We start from the raw sequence: 22,343 nt of genomic DNA on the forward strand, positions 1-22,343 counted from the left end.
TGTGTGTCACAGGGGCTATTATAATTTATTTATGTATCTTCTTTGTTTTTATTACATCTAATTATTGTATCTGTTTACATTGTGAAATATAGTGGAGGTTTGGCATTATTGCTTTTTGTTTCATGCTCCATGGTTATAAATATCAATTGATATCAAGTTTTGAATCAAACATTTGACTTTCAGAATTGTATTATTTTTGTATTTGCCTTGATTTATTCTCGTATAATAGCCTGTGTGTGTGTGTGTGTGTGTGTGTGTGTGTGTGTGTGTGTGTGTGTGTGTGTGTGTGTGTGTGTGTGTGTGTATATAACCTAGCTCACTTTCGAGATGGGGTTTTATGATTGTGACAAAACCTAAATTAAAAAAACGAACACAAATATTCTACATGTGTGCTTCTAGAGCCATTATTTGGACAGCCTCCTGCCCTCCCATTGGACTGTGAATGGGAAACAAAGAAAACGTACACTTTTATTAATTTTTGCATCTGCATAACTGACAATGTGTCTTAATGATTTTTCGAGCTTTGATTGTAGAGATTTCAATGCCTGCATCTTTAAGGTTGAGCACATAATGTACACTATTCTACTATGTTTTTTTTGTTGCCAAATGTGATAGTGGGATAATTCAGGTTTTAACGATGGACCATTTTTTGCCTATAATAAAGCCTCTGCTTCTGTGTTCAATATTCAAGATGTTTACATTTGTTGACAGAACCAATGCAAGTCAATGGGCCTGACAACCATTTCTTTGGAAAAACTGCATGTAGCTTCTATTCTATTGTTTCACACAACAGAATTGTACAGTACCTATGCTTTTCCAGTTTCTTGACATGTTGCCACTAATACATTTCGATTAAATGCTAACAACTTTGGTTTTGAATATGTATAGCCAAAACACTGATGTAAGTGCTTTTCAGTGTGACTTGAAATGACTCCTAGTTTATGACAATGTAAGAAATAAACCTGAATTATCTCTTCTTTTTTTGCAAGGTGAATGAACACTCCTTATACCCATGTATAAACCTAAGGCGCTAACATCCTAGAAGACATTGACATTTTGATTGTATCGTATTTTGTATTTGTTTTGATTCCGTCCAGTCATTTTTCCTTTAATGTGTGTAGAGTATAATGGCATGCTGTTAAGGGTACGACAAACCCATTTATGTTTCACTTACCATATTGTAGCACCAAGTTGCTTTTTTTAATTCACTTACGTATGTGTCCATGAATCTGGCCAATAATTTCTTTTTCAGTGCCAAATTGTGCTTTATTTCTTGTGTTCTTGCTGTGTCTTGAAACGTGATTGTTCCGGTTGGAAAGACATTAGAAATGCCAGTATTATCTTGCACTGGTTCCCATTAGACATTATGCTAAGCCCCGTGAACAAATCATAAATGAAAACAAAAACATTGGTTGTCAACTGGTTTTGCTTTGGATTGGATTCAAATGTGGCTTTAAATGAGTCACAACCCAATGTACAACTACAGTATATAACACAATGTTTCTCTGTCCAAGTTGTTTGTACTGTATGTGACCCTGTCCAGAATATGTCATGGATCCCTTTGGGGCAATGACCCACCAGTTGAGAAACTACAGTAGGTAAGACAGCTATGCCCATTTGTAAATCAAAAGTTTGAATTCAAATTTAACAGGCCATCCTGTCAAATCAATATGCAAATGGGAACATTCCGATAGTGTACATTATATCTGCATACATTTGTACTTTCCTAATGTTCTAAAACATTATTGTCTGGCACATTTTACCACCTGTGTAAAGAAATGGCATTGTGAGTGAATTGTGCAGTGCAGCGTCTATCAATAATAAGGTTGTTGTATATCGACCATAGGATTCATGATTGATTCAAGAAGTGCCTTCTGGAACCATCTAATTCTGCCTTTTGCTCCAGGCCTGCCCAACTGCATTTTCAACACACAAACACCAACATGAGTATTGATTTGGTATTTTAGAGATAAACCAAAATTACCCCAAGAGTAATGATTGATGAATTACATTATTGAATAGTGTGTGGGAAATGTATTTTGTTAGTAATTTTTTGTTAGTAAACACTGACTCCTCACATACTTGTGTAAATGTAGGAATTGCTGCAACTTCTCATACATTTTTTACCACACAAACATTGGTCTGAGACACATTATGAAATCGCTCCCCAGCTAAAAAAAACCCTCTAAAAGAATTATGTCTCATAGTGGGGTCAAAAGTTTAACCCCATATATAGAGTATCTCGGCTATTTGATACCGATCCACATGTTGTGAACTTGAGGATCTGCTATTTTCAAAAGAATGTAATACATTTTTATGTTTTTGACACTGTAGGGAAAAGCTTTCGCACACCTAGAAATCTGGCATATGCACAGGTGCATAGGCCAGTGGACATCAATGAAAGGAATGAAAATACACAATGTTTTTGACACAAATCTTGTATGACGGCCACCAGCACAAAGATATTTTCAAATGGGGTCCATGGCCATGCACATGCTGTACAACTTAGGTATCATTGACATGAAAAGGTTTGTCTGAGTCACAAAGCTTTTCTTTATGAAGACATAGCATTCATTGATTTACCCAATGCATTATACAGTATGTGCCATTTTATAATGTAGCTTTGGTGTGCTCACTCTGCTGTACCTAAATATGTAGCCGTGTGCTCACTCTGCTAGTGTACGCAACTATGTAGCCTGCTAATCAATTTAAGTTACAGTGTTAATATGACCTGAAGTTTTACAGAGAATGATTTAAGACAAGCTGTCTAAGTAGAGCAAAACGAGAGGCCTCCATGTCAAAATTGTGGCAGAAGAGCCAGCGTGTGTTGATGTGCACAGCATTAAGCTGTCATTCCCTGAGCACAGTGCTTTGATATTAATGAGCCGAACCTTCAGAGTTCTTGTGTCTCCCTCAGGGTCTCGGCTGGGAGCAGCCGCGATCGCTGACATCTCTCAGGGCTTTGGTCGGTGAAAACACAGATAGTTGACGGGGACGGCATTAGAACTGCCATTTCCCCGAAGTGAAAACAAACCTGTCTCTGAGAGAACAAATGTGACAAGAGGTTTTCTGAGTGAATGGTGCCACACAATGGCTGCAACCTTTACTACAATTAGCTTTTGTCTTGTTGCAAGAACAATAAAGACGCCTGTTGTGTTGCTCAGACCATGTTCATGTGTAAACGTGTCAACGCAAAAGACCAATACATAATACAAAAAAATGCTTTTAATGAGATATAAAGTACAATAAAATGACACACTGAAAAGTGGAAAAGAAATAAAAATAGATTAAAACTGATAATCATGGCCAGAGTATTCTCTCAAGACAGAGGTTGGGGACAAAAAAAGTGCACCATGTTCTGAAAAGGTTGTGGACAAACAACTTCATTACATTGGGTCCCAGCATGAAAGCAGATGAAAATCAACTGGTGTTGTTTTTCTAGCATTCAGACTTGATGAGGTTGCCAAAGTATGCAGTGATGGTCTTCAGCTTGTTGTTGAGGAGGTTCTGCTCCACCTCCACCTTTCCTCCTGGGCCGGCAAGTGAGGCGATCTGACACACAGTAACAAACACACAGTAATTAGATGCTCTCATCCAGAGGAGCGTGGACATACATAACAGTACTGCATCTCAGTGGTTCTTAACCTTTTTGGCCTTGACCACCTAAAATAATTATATTTAAACTGGGGACCACCAAAAAGAATCCTATTTAAACTGGGGACCCCCAAAAATAATCTTATTTAAACAGAGGAACCCCCACCCTGACAAGCACTTGGAATGCTTCTTTCGACAATTTCGCCAATGTTTAACCAGATTTAAAAATTTGAATAGTAAGGTTTTGTTGATTACTTTTGATACAGCAATGGTCTTTTTTTAAGTCTTTAAAGTCCTTAAATTGTCCAACTGTCCCACAGAAGCACACGTTCAAACACAAACCTGGTCCATGTCGGCGTTCCGAGGCAGGAAATACACAATGTTGTCTGATATCAGTTTGGACAACCGGAAGATTTCAAAAGTATCAGTGGTTAAGGACAACAGCCTGTTCACAGCACATCTGTTACATCTAATTCTAGAGGTTTTGGTGAGACGTGTAGTGTACGTACATTGTTGTGATAATCATCTTGATTTCTATGCTATAATGCTGTTCCTCACAGCTTTAACAACCAAATGGTTCACCTTCTTGGTTCAGTAGTTTTATGATATTGTGTATCATCCATTCTATCTCATCCTATAGTTTAACCCATTTTGGGCGGGAACCCCTTTTGGTGTTAGCATTATGTTTTGCTTTAGCTATTGAAAAATAGCAGATCTACATAGCTTGTAGGTCTGCTATTTTTGAAAAATCAAAGAACGACTGACATAGAAACATAGCTTTTTCAGAAAACTGTGATTTTCAAACAGACATTTTTAGAATCTGATCTCAGGTCATATAATATCATACATAAAATAGAACATAAAACGATTAGGTGAGATGATCAGCTTAATGTATTTAATTTAATCTCATCTCACGATATCTCAATTGATGAATTGAATACACAGGACCACAATGGAAACAATCCATTAGGCCTTTGTGTGTTATCCTTTTAGCATCATTGTACAAATCGTACCACTGTACAATTTGCTAACCGTTAATCAATCAACCAACACATTTAAAGGATATCCATCTGGGTCAATCATGGTCTGGATGTCAAAGACGTCAGCGGTCAAGTAGTCTGGCCCGCCCCATGGAGGCGACAGGAAGACCACATCAGCGCGGAGCCGCGGTGCCAGCTGTAGGAAGTCCCCTAGCACGAAATCAATCCGGTCCGCGACACCGTAAACCGTGGCGTTGTGATGTGCCAGGTCCAAACGCTCCCGGTCAATATCAATGGCCAGGACTGGCAAAATAAAGTACAAAAAAAGAATGATCACCTGGCACAGAATCCACAGAATGTGTGTATTACCAATGACCTCATTCACGCCATTACAACTGTATGAGTTCGAACAAAATGAGCACTTAGCCCTAAATTAGGTCCTTGAAGTAGAGGTCAAAGGGCACTTCATATTGGGTTCCAAATAAAACATAATAGATTAAGAACACACCCACACACAACCTGGGCATACCTCTCTTTCCGGAGAGGGCGAACTGGATGGCGTTTCCTCCGACCCCGCAGAAGGCATCGATGAGCAGATGTGCGTCGGAGAATGTGTCCTCCACCCTCAGGGCGATATGCTCCGCTATTCTCTCTGGTGTCACCGAGAACCAGCCCTCTGAAATGTGAGATGCGTTTATACACAGAGGGTCATTAAAGAAAAATACAGTACGACTGAAAAATAAAAAAAGGTAGTAGATTTGAGTTGTGCTTAGCTTGAGACTTTGACTCTCGTAGATGTATTTATCGATTCTGACATTTTCAATCTACGAGAGTCTAAGGTCTCATTACCCATGTTCCTAGGATTTTCCTCCCGGACCTATAATTGCTCTCTACATGTACAAATGCTAAATTTAAGGTGGCTTCTCAGGTCGGCTTGCGTTTAAAACCCGTAGGTCCGTAGTTTTCAATTAAAAAAGTGTTTTGATCTACGTGGAATCTGTTGGCCAAAGCATTTCCGGGGGTCCCCCAGCCAAATGCATTGAGAACCCCTGGGTTCTCAGACCTTAGACTCTTGTAGATTGAAAATGTCAGACTCAATAAATACATCTACGAGAGTCTAAATCTTAGGCTAAGTTGTGCTAGTAACACAATACCATATTACCATAGGCCAACACAACTGACACCCATTAGTATATACGGTTGACTAAATATTTGTTCTATCCAATGATTACTTTCTTGTTTAGTGAACAGGGACAAATCTAACTTTATAAATAGAGGGTGGGGGGAGGGTAAATGAAAATAAGTGCACAATTATCACTGTATTGTAGCTGCTGTGAAACACAGGATAGGTACAGGTGAGAGTAGAGAGATAAGAATAAAGTTAATAAAAGATGCTATAAAATTGTTAATAGGGACTGGCTGAGTTACAGTATATCATAATTAGTAATAAGTATGTATCTATCGACAGGGTTTATATGCATGAATATACATCCATCACCAATGCTGCATATGTGCATACAGTATACTCATAACAGTGAATATGAGACTGAAATGCTGTCTTTCAGCATTGATGACATAGCTCAACCTGGCATATCTGCAGCCATTATGTCACAATTTGAAGTTGACGTGTGTGCATGCATAGTATGTGTGGCGGTTGCTCTCCCTAGTGTAGAGTGACACAGTAACATTAATTTGTGTAGGTCGTCCATCCCCCACCCCTGAGGGTTGGCCCTAGAAGACATTTTCCCCTGAGGAGATGTGTAATGCACATTAACGCCACTGGGTGGCACACTAATACCACTACACCAGTGGGTGAGACCCATGCAGAGATGATGTCAGTCTATTTCATGACACAGTATATCTCAAAGTCACTGCAACATGGACTAGGAGCAATAGTGCAGAACAGAGTCTGCTCCCAGTCGACTGGTCTGGAAGGGGAAAGGAAGCAGATATGCGGCCCGATTTGCCATTTTAGTTGGATACTGTTACAAGCTAATTTGCGCAGAAAACAACATTCTCTTACTTCAATAAAATGGACAACTGCTGTTTGGTTGTACTGTACAATAAACCAGACAGCAGTTCCGTTTCTGTGAAACGTTGCAGAGTCAAGTGTCAAGGAATCAAAGTTTCTCGGTTCAGCCTGCACATGTCAAGGAGTGTGAGATACAGTGGACTCACCGTGGTCCAGTCTGATGCCCTCGTCGAAGCGAGAGAACAGCCGGTAGCGCTGGGCCCAGTATTTAGCGAGCTCAGGCTCTGCAGCCATTTCTGCCGGCATCTCACCACACCCGCCCCTCCGCCGCACCTTCTTTCTTTTCTTCTTCTTCTTCTTTTCTTTCTTCTTCACACTCGGCTCTACAGTTCCGAAACACAATGGTTTTCTAATGTAACACGCCGACAGGGATTTAATTCAGATATAGAAGGCCTCTATTGATAAACATTCAAGTTTACCACCTTCGAAATAGAGGGGAAACCTATGCGCATCCAGGATTACAGGACTTAAATGGTTAATATCAGACCAATCGATTTAGTGTTATTATAAACATTTTAAAGAAAATAGAAATTATCACAAACAAAGCCGCTTCTCGATTAGCTGTACGACTGGATTAGGACTCACCAATATGTGTGTTGGGTTGGTCAGGTAGGAGGTAGTCTGGGATGTCCAGACAATAAACCTCCCTCCTGAATCTGTCGCTTTCCTCCTTGGTTTCCTGCTGCACAGTAAGGAGTGTCCCTGCAGGGACTTTGTCCTGGGTGTCCTTCCCATCGTTGCTCTCTATGCTGCTGGACCAGGCTTATGATTAATGGTCAAGTAAAACTAACACAATAATAATTCATTGATAGACAGAATAGTGAAAAAACACCCCTCGTCTGCCAGTAGACTTGGGTGAGGTGCTGGAGTCAAAATTAAGCCATAATGAGCAAATAAAGGGAGGCTCCGCACATCAAAACTGTGCAAAATCAATATAGATACTCTAGCAAGCTTTCTTTCATAGACCTTCACCTTCATGTCTGAAGGTCTATGACTGAAGCTTGCCATCTACTGTGTGTGTGTGTGTGTGTGTGTGTGTGTGTGTGTGTGTGTGTGTGTGTGTGTGTGTGTGTGTGTGTGTGTGTGTGTGTGTGACACCCCAGTGTCACACACATCACACCCCAGTGATTGAACTCATGAAATTCAATGGCCCAAACCATACCAAACCGTTTGGACCCAAGGAGTTGCACAGTGACCCTTTGGTGTGGTTAGGGCTTGAAAGTCAGCCTTTTGAATAACTAAAAGTAAACTAAATTAGCAAACCCACACACTTCAAAAGTCAACGGAAAAAAGTCAAAACTAAATAAAAATTAAACTAATAATAACAACCTTGAGCTGGAATGGCACTCTTCCAACTCCACACTTCCATCTACTAGATGCTCTTCCACCTCGTCCTCCTTCTCTTCCCTTAACATCCCCTCCTCCTCCTCCTCCTGGTTTGCTGGCACTTCCTCCAGTGCAGGGTTACTGGGGGTCGTGTCCTTGACATGCTGTGCATCTCCTGCGAGGGACGTGTCACACGGGAGGTCATCCCGTGGTGTCGCCAGCATCTCCGACTCGCTCTCCACTCTCTGGAGAAAGCTCTGCACCTGAGGAAAAGGAAACAGACCAAGTCAAACTATATTTGCGTAGCGTGTTTCAGACATACGGAAATACAATGTGACAGCGTGTGACGTGTGTGTGCTTATTGTTAATGTACATCTGTATGTTAGGAGAGAAGAATATGCCAGTGTGTGTGTGTGTGTGTGTGTGTGTGTGTGTGTGTGTGTGTGTGTGTGTGTGTATTTGCATTAGGGCCGGAACTCTCTACAGGTACAGTACATGAGTCGATTCCGATGCATCTCGATTCCAATACATGATTTAAGTACTTTCTAATGACCATAATAAAAACTTATAGTAATTCACTTCCATTAACTTTTATTACACTACAGTACAAACAAAAACATTAAGAATCTTTCGTTGAAAAACAATGAATTCTGTACCAACATACAAAAGACAATATTTGACTATTTTGAATTGAGACTTGAGGTTGCTGAGGAAAACTACATTTCCTCAACCTTTGCAGCAGCAGCAACAACAACCACAAACACCCACATTTAGGGGGGAAAACATCTGAACAATAACTGTGAAAATATATAAATGTAAAAGAAATTGTCTGAATCCAGTAACTGTGTACTCAATTTGGTTAGGGAAATATAAAATCTACCATTAGTATGCAAGTACATTTGTGCAAGGTTCACTGCATGTGCTCGCATCATTAGGTAACACATTTTCTAACATTTTTCTATTAGTTGTTATTGCGATTTGAAAAGAATACAAAATAGCTCAGTGCCAGCCAGGCATGGTCAGAGTTGGTTGTACAAACCAAGTTGGGCCATGATAATTGAAATTGCACCAATGCTTTGTGACTGCAACTCCATTTGTGACGATTAAAAACCAACTTGTTAAAGACATCCTTTGCTGGTTTGTAGTGTAGAATCGACACTACACGCATACGCACACGTAGATTAGCAATAAATGTCCTTGCGAAACAAGTTTGGGGACACAAATCTGATTGAATCAAACAGAACGAAGGAGGGAACTTTGTGAGACATTTCATTACATTTTCTCCCTCTGTGGAATGATAAAAAAGCCTATTCTGCACTGTCAGCACATGAATAAAAATGTGTATGCCTGTCTACCCGTTATGCCAAGGTCACACTGTCTGGGGCCTATGCACACGTGTGTGTGCGTGTGTGTGTGTGTGTGTGTGCGCGTGTGTGTGTGTGTGTACGTGCATGCCTGTCTGTGAAGACAATGTGTCGATGTGTGTATAGATGTGTACATGTGCATGCACTGTGTATTTTGTGCATGTTATTGCCTTTGCCTACAAGAAACTGAGGGAAGTTGAGTGACATTAACAAGTATACTGAGCCAAACATGCTGAGCCAAACATGCTGAGCAATGCCTATTACAATCGAGAAGAGAAGAGAAGAGAAGAGCGAAGCATTGGCCAAATTGTCAAATAATATAATAATAAGTAGAACTGCACTCTGTCGAGTGCATACTTGCTTGTTGCACACTAGTAGGCCATAAATGGCCAACTAGTGTGCAAGCAGAGCGCGCAAGTACTTTCGACCGTTAGAAACTGTCACTTTTGATGCGTATGCACCGTCCCAGCAAATTGTGCCTGATATGGCAGTGGTGCCAGATTACATACATGTATACACAGGAGCATTACCTTTAATCCTCCCAACACTAAAACATATCGTCATTACGTCACTATCGAAAACCAATTACACTCTGGCATTGAGTCCTTTAATCCACATATTTCTTACGTCATCATTGAGAGCTATACATATATACTATGTACTGTATATGTATATGTAATTTGTAAGTTGATTAGCGGTATACTGTGGTTACTTTGCGCCGTACGCAGTCCCAGCCAACCCGCCACTTTTGATGCGTATGCACCGTCCCAGCAAACTGTGCCTGATACGACAGTGGTGCCAGATTACATACATGTATACACAGAAGCATTACCTTTAATCCTCCCAACACTAAAACATATCGTCATTACGTCACTATCGAAAACCAATTACACTCTGGCATTGGGTCCTTTAATCCACATATTTCTTACGTCATCATTGAGAGCTATACATATATACTATGTATATATGTATATGTAATTTGTAAGTTGATTAGCGGTATACTGTGGTTACTTTGCGCCGTACGCAGTCCCAGCCAACCCGCCACTTTTGATGCGTATGCACCGTCCCAGCAAACTGTGCCTGATACAGCAGTGGTGCCAGATTACATACGGTACATGTATACACACAGGAGCATTACCTTTAATCCTCCCAACACTAAAACATATCGTCATTACGTCACCATCGAAAACCAATTACACTCTGGCATTGGGTCCTTTAATCCACATATTTCTTACGTCATCATTGAGAGCTAGTTATACATATACACACCATGTAATCTGGTCCCAACAAATCAGGCACAATTTGCTGGGACGGTGCATAAGCATCAAAAGTGGCGGGTTGGCTGGGACGGTGCATACGAGCCGGGCGAAACTATTACTTGCGCACTCTGCTTGCGCAAGTAATAATACCAGTAAGACACCCTGAGAGCACCCTGTCAATTCTGTACTGGCCATATATGGAGCATGTCTTGAGTGTACAGGGTTTGATGAGGTCAGATCAACATATGGAATGTCAGAACGGGTCAGCTCCATATATGGAGTTTTAAGGGTGGTAGTGGGGGCAGTGTCTTGAGTGTACAGGGTTTGATGAGGGCCCAGGTAGGGCTGAGCCTTAATTTTCTGGCCTGTCGAGCACGGCTGCACTAATAACTTTGGGGCGGCCCGTCTAGAGTTTGAATGGACAGGTATCAGTCAAAAGGGAGACATCGAAGAGGAAGAACAGGTGGGGAAGGATCAACATATGGAATGTCAGAACTGGTCAGCTCCATATACTGTATGGAGATCTAAGGGTTTGAGGTCAGATGTAGAGTTGCTGGCAGGCTCCATATATGCAGATATATGGAGCGGTCACACAGGCTGAAAAGGTTGAGAACCCCTGCTCTAGTCTGTACCCTTTCAACAATACATTTCAGCACAACAGCTCTGCACAAAGCAGTCAGTAATATATACCTTCTGGACGGTAGTGTTCATCTGTGGCTGTGTGTTGTGTTCGTCGTCTGTGAAAAAGATGTGTTTGTTCCCGCGGTGCGCTCCTCGGTTTCCTCCTGCGTGTTTCCTGCTTCTCCACGATGTACCTCCGCGGGTCTGGCACTTCTGTGTCGAGCTGCCTTTAAACCGCAGCACGCTGTCAAACCTGTTGATGCATACAAGATTCAAGATGTTTATTGTCACAAGGATGTACATGTACAGTACAAGTACCGAACATGCACTGTGAAAACCTTAGCTTAATAGTACATAAATAACAACTTAACTTAAACCATTTACCAACCAAAACTCCGATCAGTATACAAGGCTGTAATACCACAGAAACATCATTGTTTAGAAGTCTTACAGCCTGGGGGAGAAAACAGTATACTTGTGCTGGCTTTGATACTCTTGTGCCGTTCCCCTGAGGTTAACAGTATGAACAGTACTATGAACTGACTGTTATACAAGTACATTCACACAAACAAATACAGGGATTAGTTACACTACTCAAAATAGGAAATATTCTTCGGGATGTTAACGTCTAGTCGACTCGGGATGCCCATCCACCACTACACAGGGCTCCGACAAGAAGTTGACAGGAGCCAGCTCTTTATATAGTATACTTTTCAGGTGGTGGTGTGTTAGAATTTACAGTTGGTATGTGCATTTGTGGTTTTGTACACTGTATTAAAACATTGGCCCAATTTCCCAAGTATAACAGTAGATCACATGACATTTTTTTGGCACTACCACTTGAATTAAGGTGACTTGATTGATTGTTTTACACCAGTGGCGCTATTCGAAAGCCCTCTTTCGGTGGGTAGATCTTGTTGAGCTGGTAGTTCTCAAGCCAAAACATTATATACACTGTTCCAATAATGTATGTCTTGTTATTTGAAAATGCTTTCGGTTTACTTTACCGTGTGTTAGTGTGTACTACTACGAAAGTTGACTGGAGTAGTAGTATAGCCGTAGCCCATGCAGTGCATACGTATCCAGAAGAACCAAAGACATGACCGTAGTACTACAGTACTCCTCCATTTAAAATCTAAAAGTCTCAAATTCAGCATTTGATTCATCAAAGAAAAAGACTAATTTCAATGCATTGTGTCAATCAACAACTTATTGACCTTTTCTTTCTTCCAGTTTAGTTACTGTCAATCCCCCTATGTGGTCCCTGTCCCTGCCAAGCACCACTGTTGGCCGTGGGACGCCATCTGCCTCCTCTGACACAAATGGAGTCGCCAGCTGCCTCTTCTCACTTCACAGCGAGGAGGTTCACCAGAGAACCTAAAAGTGCACGGTGCTTTGCATTATGTCCCCCAGCTCACCTCCCCGCTGACCACATGCCTCATCGGACCAGTAGGAGTCTCTAGTGCAGCGCAGTGTTGTTTTTGTCGACTAAAACTAAGACGAAAAATGTTCGTCGACTACCTTTTTCCACTGACAAAAACTAAATGGGAACTAAATTAAAACTAAGCTATGATGACTAAAACTAAGACTAAATATATTGACAATTTCGTCAACAGATAAGGCTATTTTCATTACGATGGCATCAAGGCCCACCAAAATACATTTTAGTCGACTAAATCAACTGTAGATTTAGTCGACTAAAGTCTTATGACATTTAGTCGACTAAAACTAGACTAACACTAAAACATTCCGGGTGACTAAAATGTGACTAAAACTAAATGGAAACTATTCAAGAGACTATGACTAAAACTAAAATAGAAATTTGCTGCCAAAAACAACACTGGTGCAGCGATAAGGACACGAGCACCCTGCCAGGCTGCCACCTTCCAACTCGCAAACACTGCAATTGTGTTTGTTGTGGAGGCACTGCTACTGGGAATGCGGATTGTTGATGAGTATTTGACCTACACGCCACCAGCATGCCCAATTGTGCAACTACTTAAATGTGAAACAAGTCAAACAAGGATGAACATAGGCAATAATGAAGGAGGGAGGCAAATAAGTAAGCAGTGAATGAAAGAAATATGAAGTTAAAAGGAAGGAAATAAGGAAGGAATGAAGGAGGGAGGGAGGGGGCAAAGACAAAAGATGATAAGAAAACAAAAATAGCGAAAGAAGAAATCAAGCAAGGATTCACTGGCTATGGCTACTGTGAATAAAATGTAGACACGAAATGTACCCTGTGAATCTAATCACCATGGTGTATATACAGTAGTAAAGTAGGCATAAAGGGATTCTGTTCAGTAAATAATAAATAGAATGCAGTGAAGATGATCAATTTATCAAACTTACAGAGGGTCCTGTTTGCATTTAAGTCCCAGTTTATCCCAAGCCTCCTCCTTGGACAATTGAGGGTTTTCCTCTGCATCAAGCTCATGGCTAGAAGAAAAGAAACATTTAGGTCTTTATTAACACAATCTGTGCTGAAACGAGAACATCTTGTGAATAGCTATTGTTTTATCTTATCTATATTGAATCTTGTAGTTATTGTTCATGTCATGTCTATGAATTGATTGTAGTGTTGTATTTTGTTGCCGTTTATACAGTCTAATAAGCTATTCAATCATTCAATCAATCAATTTAAAGATGATACGGCTGTTTATGTTCCTTCTGAGAAAACTATCATGGTTTCCCACAATGCTTAAAAGCCAATGCGTTATTGCTAAATTTCTATTTCATTGTATTCATGAAGTTAATTTGTACTACTGTACATTTTAAAGTGATTGATTATTAAGCATCACTACAGAAGTAGAAAGGAGCATCATTGACGGGGACAGCAGGGCACGCATGCACATTGTTTGACTGCTGACAAAAGCCATGTTTTCAATAATTGAGGCAGAGTCTAAAGAAAATGGCTCCTAATCCTAACAGTTTTCTGAAAATGTTTCTATGTCAGTGGTGCTCAACCTTTTTCATGTCAAGGACCCCCAGAATTATCTGTATATTTGGCCGCGGACCCCGGGCCCCATCTGAAAATATGTAGTTCCAGGGACCCCCCCCAAAAGCAAAGATTTGAGTTAAAAACGTTCGCTCTGAAAGTATATATATTGAAAGATTTGTGCCACATTTTCACAAACTTTCAAAAATAGCAGATCTACAAAGTCGTAGCACGGCACTGAGTGCCACGCTATGAGCTTGTAGATCTGCTATTTTTCAATGGCTAAAGTAACATAACATAATGCTTAAAAAAAACAAAAGGGGTTCCCGTCCTGAATGGGTTAAAAGCCAAAGAAAGCATTTGTGCACTCAAAAAGCCCAAATGATAGTTTTTTCCCCCAGCATGCATTGAGGATAAACAAGCAAAATGCTTTGACCAAAAACGAGGATTTCTTCAGGCAAACAAATGTAAATGTTTTTCATGGTACGCCAAAGCCTGCTCTAAAAGGGAAGTGCATGACTTGTAATGTAAAGCATTCCAGTAAACAACATACTGCATGATTATCAGCTAAAAAGTGTATGCTTAACAAAAGTCGTTTTTCCATTACATTAATCCATTCTAATGTTGCTGGAAACAATTCCATGACCCAAAAGATACAGTATAAACATTTCAGTCAGCCCACACACACACACACACACACACACACGAAAAAATAATGTACATGTGGACATGATATAATAATATACTGCTCACCTCCTCTTCACTTTAGCTTGTCCTCCTCTCGGTGGCTCATCCTCACCATCACCATCACCATCTTCATCATTAAACCTTTTCTGGTCTCCTGAAGCATTCTGATTGCCTAGACAGCCACCGTCCAGCTTGGAATCTAGGATTACACGTCAGTGATGTTACACCCTGGCCTGAACAAATCTCATTACATGAGTTGATCATTGGTGAATTGAAAGTTGAATCACGGATTGGTGAGGGCATTCCTATTCCAAGACAGTTATTAGCAATGTTAAATTTGGGCTGATGGTGTTCATAATCATTACAAATGCCTGTCAGGGTGTGTTGCTGTGACAAGCCAACCTGCATGTCCACCACCATCCCTTTTTTTTGTTGCACCTATTCTCTTTATACCTCCCTCTCTTTCCTTTTACATCTCTCCGCCATTGTTGATTCTGAAATTAGGTTCAGCTATTAAATATGAATGAGCTACCACCACATGCTCCATTCATTGAATGTAAGATGCCTTTTGATCTAGACATCATGAAATATTCAGGGGGATTTATCCAGGAGCCAAGAGTTCGTTGAGGTCAATGGCTTCAATGGTTTCCTGCGTTCCAGGGCAAGATACAAGTTGTTTGTACAAATTACACCGTTTTTGCTTGTTCTCCATGGGAATACTTATACATGTGTTCAGCAGTGTTGAAACTACACCACATGAAACCTTTATGTGTGTGTGTGTGTGTGTGGGGGGGGGGGGGGGGCAATTAAGATAATAAAGTTACTACTAAGCTTTAGGCATGTGTGTACAGTACTTCAACAAAGTCCACAATCACAACACCAGAGGGAGTTCAACATACCACGTACAACCCAGATTCGGCTCAAACGGGCGGCTGCAATTCGAAGCTGGCCCGGGCCCCTGTAATAAAGTTCAAGTAACCCCCCCCCCCATTTATCAGAGAAGTGTATATTTGTACGTCTTTAAATGTTCTGATGAATTGAAAATGGAGACTCAGGGTCTTCTGGTTTTATCCTGGTAGCAGTTTTTGTATTGGCCTGTACTTTCATTTGAACTGTACCCATTCTACAAACTGAATACAATTTTCAATCAGGGGTTATTCAATCAGGGTACACAGAACTATATTTGTCTGATTATTATTACCTCCATTTTCTGCAGTGCTGTCCCTCGAGGAGGTGGCGGTCCTCTTCTGACCTTTACCACTATCACAAGGCGGGTCCTCATCGGTCCCACAAACATGGTCCTCTTGCCTCCCTCTGCTATCACACGCACCGTCGACCACCTCTGACCGGAGGCTCATCTCACCAAGCAGACCAATCAAGGTGCCCCCGTCTGTCTCCAACTGAACCTCGGATGAATCCCTGACATCGCAAGATAAAGATCCGTCCTTTTCGCCTACCCTTCCTACAACTTCAGCATCTCCATCCCGTTGTTCTTCTTCGTTTGCCCTCATATCTCCTTCCACCTGTCCTTCTCCATTAGCAGGTATACTGCTGCCGGAGCAGTCAGTTGACCAGCCATGAGATGACCAGTACGCATACTGTTCCCAGTAGCTGTAGTAGGTCTCAGTAGCATGTTGCTCCCAGGCGGATTTTGTGTCTGGGTTTTCCCAGGGAGGAGTAATCATTTCAGGGCAGCTGCCGGATGACGACGTCTGAATCTCTGGATGTTTCTCTAGCCAACCTTGCCATAGTAGAGCTTCTCCTTGCTGACCTGCAGATTTTAAAGTGGACATTTCTGAAACCAAGAACTTGTCTACACAAACCTGTGCCTCACTCAGCAGTTCCTTCAATATGTCATTTTTACTATGTATTATCATTTATCTCACACCTCTAAACTAGACCCTGGTCCAACATTTCATTAGAACTATCCTAGAAAATACATACAGTACATACATTTTATCCCAAAACAAAATAGGATAAAAAAATAAAAAAACATGTTCCACAGACCACTCAATTAATGGTATGGGGAAGGGCGCTCAAGCGTAGCCTGGCCAGACTCATATCACACTGTCGCCGGAGGCAATTTATTTTTGCCACCGGCCGATTCACATCTGGCCACTGCGACGCTAGCACAAGCGCGCACACACACACACATGCGCGCGCGTGCGCACACAAACACACTAAACTTAATATCCAAGGGTTGTGACTTGTGGTGACTGATGTTGTTCTCTCTGATCATTTCTCTTTTCTTTGAAGTAGTATTGTTAAAGTAATGTCCGAGCATACAAATGTTCAACCAGAGGTAATCACAATATGGTATATCACCGAAAATACAAGTGAAATATTTATTGAGGCCTTCTCTTCTACACCAACCGTCTCTTGGGTCTCAGGTTATGAGCTTGTGGATAATAAGTTGGTGCTCTGGCCCTAATTAGAGGCTAATTGTTCATTGTCTGGGTTTGATTGCTGGAAGCGCCTGGACAATTAAAATTATGTGCAGTTATGTAGCCTAGATTTACAACTGGTTTCATTAGTTCCACATTTTGCGTCTGCTAATGTTCAATTTTAAATGGTTTATTAATGGAACGGGTGGGACTACCAAAACAATCTTAATTTCATCATCGCAACATTCTAGTAGCCTATGAACCAGGCGTGTAGCATGGATCAAATGATTGACTGGGAAAATTAGCATCACAGGGAGTTTGACACTTAGTATATATGAGTATATATGAATAAAGATGGCATCCGAGTTATCCTTCCATCCACTTGCATTAAGTTGCTCAAAAGCGCATGAGGCGATTTCACTCCTCCTTCCGGGTAGGAACAGAGTGCATTCTGGGATGGATTTGCCCCAAACACATGAACGCGCTGCCGTTGAACGTGCACGAACTCGCACGAACGTGCTGCCGTCGTGAACGTGCACAATGATAGCCAACAGACCAGCGCGTTCATGTGTTTGGGCCCACGCTGCAATACCAAATTCGGCCACTATGTCCATTTCGCCTCAGGGTTTCCTCTGGGTGCAGTCTCTATTCATATATACTCTAAGGTTTGACACCCCTACAGTGTAGCGATTTGCTACACTGTAGCAAAGACATGAAATTGAGCAAGGGCAGAGAGGGCGTAGAATACAGGCAACACAAGTCTTCAGCTGGAATCGGAGTGGGGACATTGTATTTGTGGTCAACACACTATCCGGTCATTTACCAGCATGCTCAAAATTCTCTTACTCACTCCAATAGGTTTCCCATCCGGCATCCTGACCACCCGCATTCTCTACATGTTCTCCAGTTCTTTCTTCCACTGGATCAGTCACTTTGTGGGTTTCAGCTAAGAAAATGATTATAGGGAAAAGGTCAAAATGGCATCCTGTGAGAGTGTGTGTGTGTGTGTGTGTGTGTGTATATATATATATATATATATATATATGGTACTGTGAGTATAGACTGCATATACTGTACTATACTGTCCAACCACCTCAACACTATTGTGGCAACATCTTAACACCACCACTGTATGAATAAACATGTCATTCGTTGCTGAATGTTACGTCTATAAACTTAGGGGAAATGTTAAATGTATTTTCAATCTTTGGCTTGATAAGCCGCAATAACAAATTAATGTATTTATTAAACCTGGCCCTTTTTTTATATTGTTTTTAAATCAGTAAAGAACTTTTCCCAAGTTTACTTTCCTCTTTCGACAATACTGTGAAAGCTGTCAAGGTGTCAAGAGATCTCTGACCACCAATAATATAATAGCTAAAGAACTGTGGACCAAATATAGTAGCAGTTTCATTACCATCCTCTTCTTCCCAGTGGCAGTCATTGGCTGTCTTCTTATTTGATCTCGTCCTCTGTGAAAAATTCGTACTTATTTTAGCTCAATAATAAAGACTCTTTATCCATCCACGCAAAAGCTATGCAGAAACTGTGGAACTTGAATGTGAACACGTTTCCCTATAACACTGATATGAAAGTACTGTAATATTCTAGGGCATTGGTTCTCAAAGTGATTTTACAATATAAACAGAAATGCTTTGTGGGTTTGTGGGCTCATTAGTGTCAATTTGAGGGTCCTTGACCTGAAAAGGATTGAGAACCACTGGTCTGGGGGAGGAGAGGGGGGGATTTCATAACATAACATATTTTGGGTGAGTATTAATTATGTTAAAGACACCTGCAGTTTGAGATCAAGAATCTTGAAGTACAATAGTCTCAGTTAGAATGGCTACTCACAGCTTTCTTCTGGTCAGATAAAGTGCCAAAGGCAACTGGCAGACCCATGCTGACCATCAGCTGGGCCTCTTCGTCTAAGACCACCTCTTCCTCTTCTTTCTCCTCTTCCTCATCTTCTTCTAAGTCATCAAGATCATCATCTACAAACAGAACATGTTGAAACTCATTGAAACTGTTCACTTTACAATTTGTACAGTACAGCTCTATTCGGGTATTATTTGTAACAAACCTTGGGGCCCGTCGGTTTCTGGCAGCTCAGAGACAAGGTATCGATTATCAGACCGATATAACTCTCTGTCCCTAAAGAGAGGGAAACACAGAGCACAGAGTCAGGTTAGGAGTTAAAGGCTAATCTACCACTGATTATATCATCAAGATTCAATTTAGGCATTTGGCAGACACTCTTAATCCAGAGCGATTGACAGTAAGCAAAAACAAAATGGAAATGCATCAAATACATAAAAAATAGTCATCATGAATCATACTTCTTTTTGATATTAGTTTAGTTTATTTGAATATCTTCACAGAACTGAATCATCAGCAAAAAAAGAAACAGCCCCGTGAAGGTGATCAAAAGGCATGGGCTTAAAAGCTTATAAGTGCCCATTGCCCATCCTTCTCACAGCACAGCATTTTAGATACTCAGCATAGTTAAACAGTGTTTAACTAATAACAACCCTACACCCAACCGTGTCACCGTAGAGATCCACCAGGATCCATAGTGATTATGACTGCTTTAGTTAAACATTATTATTGTGTTACTACTTTCTAATTCAGTTTTTCAGTGTTTTGATTTGGTCCTAGCCCCTTTCGGGACCCTCCATAAAGCTTTTCTGAAATTTTGCTGAGTTTTATGTAGGGTCCCTGCTCATAACTATATTTTCGTATGGGAATTCTGGAACGCGGACATTAATATTCTCTCTAAGATCGTATCTGCGGCGTTTGACGACCTTTTTTAGTTTAAGTTATTCTGAAATCGTGAACTATAAGTACCTATACAAACCGCTGCAAATATCTCCTGTGGCGCGGAAGCCGTTAAGTATTTTTAATCTTTGTTTGACCGATTTGGTCGCTTTATTTCTTCTTGTTTGTTTACCGTTTATTGTACCGCCTCCCGGTGTGCGGTTGGCTTGTGCCGGCTACGTCCCTGCCTCTGATCTGCTCTGTCATAGCTATAGCGCCACTAGCTAGCCAGATAGGCGGTACAATGAGGTGTCAATAAACAAAGAAGGAAGAGAAGAATCAAAGCGACCAAATCGGTCAAACAAAGTACTTAACGGCTTCCGCGCCACAGTAGATATTCGCAGCGGCATGTATGGGTACTTATACTTCACATATTCAGAAGCCCTCACAAGAAAAAATGTCGTCAAAGAGCGCAGACAAGCGTTATCCACGTTGTTTATGTTTTATGTATGTCCGCGTACCAGGTGGCAGGATACTGCTGGAACAGGACCCAATGGTCTGTGTCGTCAAAAAGTCAGAAACTTCAGTACCATTGGGTTCTGCTTGGAGGGCTAATTTGGTCCATGCATGCATGGAACTCCTTAGCCCCTCTCGGGACCCTACATAAAGCTTTTCTGAAATTTTTATGAGTTTTATGTTGGGTCCCTGGTCAGACCTATATTTTCGTATGGAAATTCCAGTACACGGGAGTAGAAATTCTCTCTAAAATAGGATCTGCGCCAAGTGACGGCATTATTTTCCTTGAGTTATTCTGAATTCGGTAACTTTAAGTAGCTATACATCCCGCTGCGAATATCTCCTGTGGCGCTGAAGCCGTTAAGTATTTTTAATCTTTGTTTGACCTTTATTTCTTCTTGTTTGTTTACCGTTTATTGTACCGCCTCCCGGTGTGCGGTTGGCTTGTGAGGCTACGTCCCTGCCTCTGATCTGCTGTGTCATAGCTATAGCGCCACTAGCTAGCCAGATAGGCGGTACAATGAGGTGTCAATAAACAAGGAAGGAAGAGAAGAATCCAAGCTTCCAAATCGGGCAAACATATATTAAAAATACTTAAACGGCTTCCGCGCCACAGGAGATATTCGCAGCGGCATGTATGGGTACTTATACTTTACATATTCAGAAAGCCTCACACTGAAAAATATCGTCAAAGAGCGCGGAGAGCCGCTAAACATGTTGTTTATGTTTTTAAATGGGTGCGTCCCAGGTGGCATGGTAGTAGTGCTACAGGACCCAATGCTATCTGTGTCAACAAAATGTCAGAAACTTCAGTAGCATTTGGGTTCTGCTTGGAGGGCTAGGAACTCCTGTATACATAAAATGATTCATGATTTTAAACTTTGAGAGAGATGAACCTCAGGGGGCCAAATGGACCTATACTTAATAGACCCTAGCCTTGGATTAGCCTAAGATTTAGATCTATTTTGTAGTCTTGTAGATGTATTTGAACGATTCTGAAAATAAAATACACATCTTAGGCTAGCCCTCCAAGCAGAACCCAATGCTACTGAAGTTTCTGACAAAGCTTTATGGAGGGTCCCGAAAGGGGCTAATCTTAGGCTAGCCTTGGATCAAGACAATCAGTCATAGAAGTAGTTTATCGAGTCAGACTTAATAAAGCTATGATAGTCTTGATCCAATGCTATAATAGATGTAACTCTGAGTAAGTGAGTGTACAAATTGAACCAAATGCACCATTAAAAGGTCCATTTATTGGTTCCATTTGTACAATCTTAAGAGTGTTAAATTGTGCAAGAAAGCAATGTCAAATCAATCAGCATCATCACTTACTGCACAAAGGCCCTGGAACAGAGGCAGTGGACACTGTCCACATTAGTCCCATCATCAGTAGACAGGTTATTCCTCTGGCTGAAGATGATATCAGCCACCACGTCCCATTTACTCCAATAATCGATCATCATGTTGCTCATCTGATCATTCACTTCATCTGATTGTCTTCAGGTCTGACACGAGTCACAGTGAGCAGTCACAATGACTTCTTCTCTTTGGAAAACAATAGATGCTTCTTCCTCCAGAAACACAAACTGTAAAATAAAAATTATACGTTTCCACGACCACGACGATAAAACGTGCAGAAAGGTAGTCACTTAGATCCCATATACCAGAGGGACAAACGCACTGTAGCCAACTACAATGCCACTTTTAGTTGCTACTTTTAGAAGGAAAACTGTATCTATTTTAAAACATGATTGTCTAGCTTAAACTCACAGACATTATTTGAAATTAGAGTTGAATTAATAATAATTATGAATAGCTAGAATCTCCAAAAGAAAAGAAAACATTGTATACAATCCCGGCTTGCTCCATCCTCTTGGCTGATGGG

At 41.1% G+C, this 22,343-nt stretch overlaps 1 protein-coding gene across 1 annotated transcript; it reads right to left on the bottom strand.

Annotated features, from left to right (window-relative positions):
• Positions 1-3,227: 3,227 nt before the first annotated feature.
• Positions 3,228-22,333, bottom strand: tgs1 (trimethylguanosine synthase 1). The gene is given in 16 exon segments (XM_083782696.1): positions 3,228-3,552; positions 3,937-4,014; positions 4,660-4,877; positions 5,104-5,250; positions 6,753-6,929; positions 7,192-7,355; positions 7,936-8,195; positions 11,246-11,429; positions 13,529-13,615; positions 14,868-15,000; positions 16,003-16,572; positions 18,036-18,131; positions 18,603-18,657; positions 19,040-19,263; positions 19,266-19,339; positions 21,791-22,333. Coding segments are annotated over 16 exon segments (2,721 nt in total). The 5' UTR covers positions 21,931-22,333; the 3' UTR covers positions 3,228-3,438.
• Positions 22,334-22,343: the final 10 nt, after the last annotated feature.

This window comes from Protomyctophum parallelum (assembly GCF_964188405.1).
Source record: "Protomyctophum parallelum genome assembly, chromosome: 14".
NCBI lineage: Eukaryota > Metazoa > Chordata > Actinopteri > Myctophiformes > Myctophidae > Protomyctophum > Protomyctophum parallelum.